General features: G+C 34.2%; 1 protein-coding gene across 2 annotated transcripts; it reads left to right on the top strand.

The window, feature by feature from the left end:
* Positions 1–458: 458 nt before the first annotated feature.
* LOC111242312 lies at positions 459–4820 on the top strand. Of its 2 annotated transcripts, XM_022784956.1 has the most exons (3): positions 459–564; positions 2236–2808; positions 3280–4820. In XM_022784956.1, exons 2-3 carry the CDS (start codon positions 2269–2271, stop codon positions 4606–4608), a joined length of 1869 nt encoding a protein of 622 aa, XP_022640677.1. In that variant the 5' UTR covers positions 459–564; positions 2236–2268; the 3' UTR covers positions 4609–4820. The 2 variants fall into 2 exon arrangements, with proteins under 2 accessions (XP_022640677.1, XP_022640678.1); XM_022784957.1 differs by lacking the exon at positions 459–564 and having other exon boundaries at positions 1975–2808.
* The last annotated feature ends 295 nt before the right edge of the window (positions 4821–5115 follow it).

Here is a 5115-nt window from a genome sequence, read left to right as displayed (position 1 = left end):
ATAAAAAAATCTTATAGATAATATGAAATTTTCTACACCGATCAAATCCAAAACTCATATAAAAAATCGCGTAATCTATAATAAAATATAACAGTTATAAATTATTTAAGTCTATCTTTGAAAAGATAAATCACCATTTTAATCCTAAAATATATATAACACCGTCAAAATTTGTTTTAAAAATTAAGAAAATTATAAACAAGTTTCTAAACTTCAAATAATAGAAATGACTTAAATAAAAATGTCAATATATATGGATAAATTAAAAAACTCAAACGATTAAACAAATTTAGATTTTTTTTTTAATTTAAAATCACTCTTAGATTTATTTTATAAAATGATATCTTTTATTCTAACAATTTTATTTTAACAATTAAGATTTTAAAGGATTTTCTAATAAGGTAAACTCAGGGTCAATTTCAAGAACATGTATATAACTATGGTCACGTTTTATAACTAGAGCGAGTGTTGATTTGTTTATGCACTGTGCTTTATATTTGTTTCCCTTCGCTCTTCTCTTCATCGCTGGCTTGTGATCGAATTCAGCGTTTGAAGACCCATCAGGTTATCTCTTTCTCTCTTCTCATTCCTTTACGTCGTTACATTTAGCTTCTCTTTTCGCAAATGTGTATTAACTTTTCTTACACGTTTTAATGTATGTGCAACTTATCTCCAAATATCGTCACTCGCCTTCTTGTATGCATTATATATGTCTGCTTTTCACGTTTTCAGCAAATGTTCATCCATCTTGTTATCAAGCATCATGTGCAGCTGTGTGTATGATCGTGATGTCATGTTGTCATTTATAGGATGCCAAGAAACGACCTTTTAAATATTTTTGGCAAAGAATAATGTTTCCATTGATTGTTACCATTATATATGGCTGTGATCTCATGTGGGGTTGTACTCAACCTCTGTGTCATCGTACTGATTATTCTCTGGTTTCCATGATTACATATACTTTTTTCTCAGGCATAACGACTCAGTATTGAATTATTTAATCTGTAACCAACTTCTTAGTTTTGATCAAGAACTTACCTGTGAGAGGATATGGATTTTGTTATATTGGTATGATTTTTCTTAAAGGGTATTTTCTTTTTCTTTCCTTTGCTTATAAGATCGCATAAACACGGTGGTTGTCATACAATGTTATCAAATTCTGAAGTTGTGTCAGTCTGCGAAGAATATTGTATTCGAGAAGGAGTAGGGTAGGCAAATTGTATTTGCTTTGGGCAAAGAGAATGGTAGGGTTTTCTGTGTGTTTTTTGAGCCGTTGTTCGAGTTTCGGTAGCTAGCAGTTGATGGTTTTAAATTGAGCTAGGTTTTAACTACCTTGGCTCAGAAAAAAAAAAAAATCAAGTTTTGGAATTATGATACATGAAAAATTCCTTCCCCAATAGTCACTCCTTATTTCTTGTACTATAATCATTTTCAATAAGTTGACCTCCAAAAGCAATAGTAGACAATCAACCTACTGCAGATTGGGGAAGTGTGTGTATGTATAATGTACTTAAGTCTCTGTAGGAGAGTTAATTTTGACTATAAAACTATACATGAATGATTGAGATTATTCTGAGTTCTAATTTAATCACCCATTTTAAATTTTATGGTTGAAATTCACACTCTCGTCTTTCACTTGATATGTTATACTATTTATATTAAAAAAAATTACACTTAACTGGTTTTAACTGATTCATCACTGTGCTAAAACCCTGTCTTTTGTGTCGCCTTTCAAATCTGCCAATGTGCAACTAGGATGTTTTATTTTTTAGTAGTCAAGCATTCAGTACAAAGAGTTAATGTAGTGTTCGAGTTTTAGAGAATTTAATAATGGTGACAGTGTAAGGTGAAGACAAGTTGGTATCTAATATTCTGTTAGAAAAATATGCATGCATAATTTTTAAAAAGGAAAATGAAAATGTTAGCAAAATAACTTCAATAAATGCATGCTAATGGTTATAAGATCTCAATGCCTTCAATAGGTATGATGCTTTGCATAATTGCTGGCAAGGAAATACGAAATGCCCTGTGTGTCAATCCTGTTCTTCTGCTTATTATCAAATGTACATGTTTTGATTTGTGTGAATCCTGTTCTTCAGCTTGTTATCTGATGTACATAGTTTGCCTCGTGTGAATCCTGTTCTTCTGCTTGTTATCTAATGTACATTTCCTTTATAATATTTCAATATCTGAAAGAGTTATTGTATGAGTTTAACAGCCTATACTGCTTGGCAGGTGGTATCAATTGAATAGGATTGTAGCAATATTATGCGGCGTCCATCTAAAAGGAAGCTAATTCCTCCTAGTGCTCTTAATGTAAGCTACATAGATAGAGCACCACAGTTAAGTCCTCGAATTGGTCATCAATACCAGGTGGAAGTTCCTTCCATGATAAAAGAATCAGAACTTGCACATAATGAAGTGGAGGATAGTGGACATGAAGGGTGGAGATATCTTGGACAGAATGATGGTGCATTCAATATAACTGTACCAGTAGCAGAAGTTAATTGTAATAACTCGTGGAGTGATGCTGATGTAAAAAGCTTTCTCCTTGGTTTATTTATCTTTGGGAAAAACTTTGTTCAGATAAAAAGATTTCTAGAGAACAAAGAGATGGGAGAAATACTGTCATTTTACTATGGAAAGTTTTACAAGTCCGATGAATACCGTAGATGGTCAGACTGCAAGAAAATAAAAGGGAGAAAATGTATAACAGGAGACAAACTTTTTTCTGGTCAGAAGCATATTGAACTGTTGTCTCGCTTGACTGGCCGTGTCTCAGAAGAACAAAAAGATGCTTTCCAACAGGTATAAAACCTTGCTTTCTCTTTCTGTCCCTTGTGCTCAGTATTGTTGATGAACTGCGATATGTATTTTTCAGCTACCTGATTATTAGCTTAGCTCGTGTCAATGCATTCTATGATCTCAATATCTTTTTTTCTCATGTAATTTTATAGACATCCTACTTTTAACTTCCTTCTGTGTTATGTGATTTTTTTTTTTTTTTTGTGACTGAATAATCATTTTCCTAAGGATAATCTGGCTTATACAGTGCATTGTGTGTGCTCACCAATACATGTGTGTTACAACTTCACTAAGTTACTATGGATTTTATTTGCTTAATATTAAATGTTTTGCATGCTAGATATAGTGGTTGGGAAAAACATCTGACTTACCGTTTATTTTTGTGTTAATTTTGGACCAGTGATATTATTTAGACCTTTATTGTCAATGGACTCTTATTCCCTTCTGTCCTCACTTTGCTTATGTCTATAACAGGTTTCCAAGTCCTATTCGGAGGGGAGGACTTCTCTAGAGGAATATGTGTATTCTTTGAAGTCTACTTTCGGACTTGGTGTTCTTGTGGAAGCTGTAGGGATTGGTAAGGGGAAGGAAGACCTTACCAGCCCAGCCATGAAATGTGGTAAGAAAACCCAGGATTGTTCTATACAAGCTAGCAAAGCTTGGTCTTCTCTTGGACCCTGTGATATAATCAAGCTTTTGACCGGAGACTATCAATCCTGCAAAGCCAAAAGTAATGATATATTCTGGGAAGCTATTTGGCCCCGCTTACTGGCAAGAGGTTGGCACTCGGAGAAACTAAAGAATCAAGGCCATCTTAGCTCCAAAAATGTTGTGGTCTTTCTTCTACCTGGTGTTAAAAAGTTTTCCAAGAGAAAACTTGTAAAAGGTGATCATTACTTTGATTCTGTCAGAGATGTCTTGAGCAAAGTGATAGCTGAACCAAATCTTCTTAAACTGGAAGTTCTAAAAATAAAAGTTGGTGGCTGCAATGAGAAAAAAGCAGAAAAGGGATCTAACAAGGATGGTCAACCTGACAACCATCACCAGTGTTACCTCAAGCACCAAGTTTCTACTAACTGTGCAAACCACAGTAAAGGTAAGTTTGACAACATTTATCCGGGAGAGACAGAAGCTGCTATGGTACCCAGCAAAGAGAATAATAATAATGCTGATGCAAACTATATGGCAGAAAATTGTGAAAATCAGATGATCTGTGTGGCTAGTGAAAATCAAATAAAGAGAAGCATACGGCATAAATTCATTCGAAGACCAAGATTAGGTCATTTAGATCTTGCAGGTCCCCCCACCAAACTGTTAAAACTTTCTCCACCGGCTGATGTTGAGACAGACCACATTTTTATGAACTCCGCAAGAATCATAGGATCAGAAAAACAGGAACCCTCTCAGTCATCATGCATTCCACATGTCAACAATGGAAGTGTAGAATTAGAAAACGAAAGAAGAAATATTATTAGAGCTTGTGTGGACGAAGGCATTTCGGGTGATAAAGTGGAGAAATGTGAACCACAACATACCATCTACTTGAATGAATCTCAAGTTCTACTGATGTCTGAAGATGCTGAATTGATGACAACAGCTCAGGAAGACAAGCAAGACCTGAAGCCAAAAGATATAATTCCAAGGAGGAGCACAAGGAACAGACCATTAACAGCTAGAGCATTGGAATCTTTCTTGCAGACACAAAGGAAAGGGAAAAGAAAAGACACTCTCTCATTTAAAGACCCCTTGAATAAAATTTGCAACCATAGCGCTCATGACAGAGGTCTAAAGAACGCTGTGTAGTCATAGCTCGGATCATTGGACTCATTTAATAAAAGAACAGCATTTGAATAGATATTCTTGTGTCAATGAAAGGTATTTTGCCAGCCTTTAGATTATATTAAATCGTAGAGGTATTTTATTCTAGGAATTTCATAAGTTACTTGTCATGATGAGGTTGGAAATGTATTCTTCCTCTCTGACTTTATTACATTTTGAAGTTAACAGACATAATGTACAGGATTTTCCCATATGAGAAACTTGATGACATTGATGTTTTTCTTACATTTTCTGACAATTGTAGTTTCATGACGTGCTCAGAAGTATATGAATATCATTATTCAAAGGAATAATATCCGTGTAGTACTTTTATGTGACATTTCTTGATTATATACCAAATTAGTGGGTTTAAAATGACTTTTTAAACCATCTTCAAGCTATGCTGAACACTTTTTTCCGTTTAACTGAGTGAATTCATATAGTAAACCAGATAAGCATCTCCACTTTCTTAATATGTTGTTCTTTCTTTTT

The sequence above is a fragment of the Vigna radiata genome, chromosome 8 (genome assembly GCF_000741045.1).
Source record: "Vigna radiata var. radiata cultivar VC1973A chromosome 8, Vradiata_ver6, whole genome shotgun sequence".
Classification (NCBI taxonomy): Eukaryota; Viridiplantae; Streptophyta; class Magnoliopsida; order Fabales; family Fabaceae; genus Vigna; species Vigna radiata.
The sequence above is the reverse complement of the archived record's forward strand: the minus strand, read 5'-3'. Positions and strand labels throughout refer to the sequence as shown.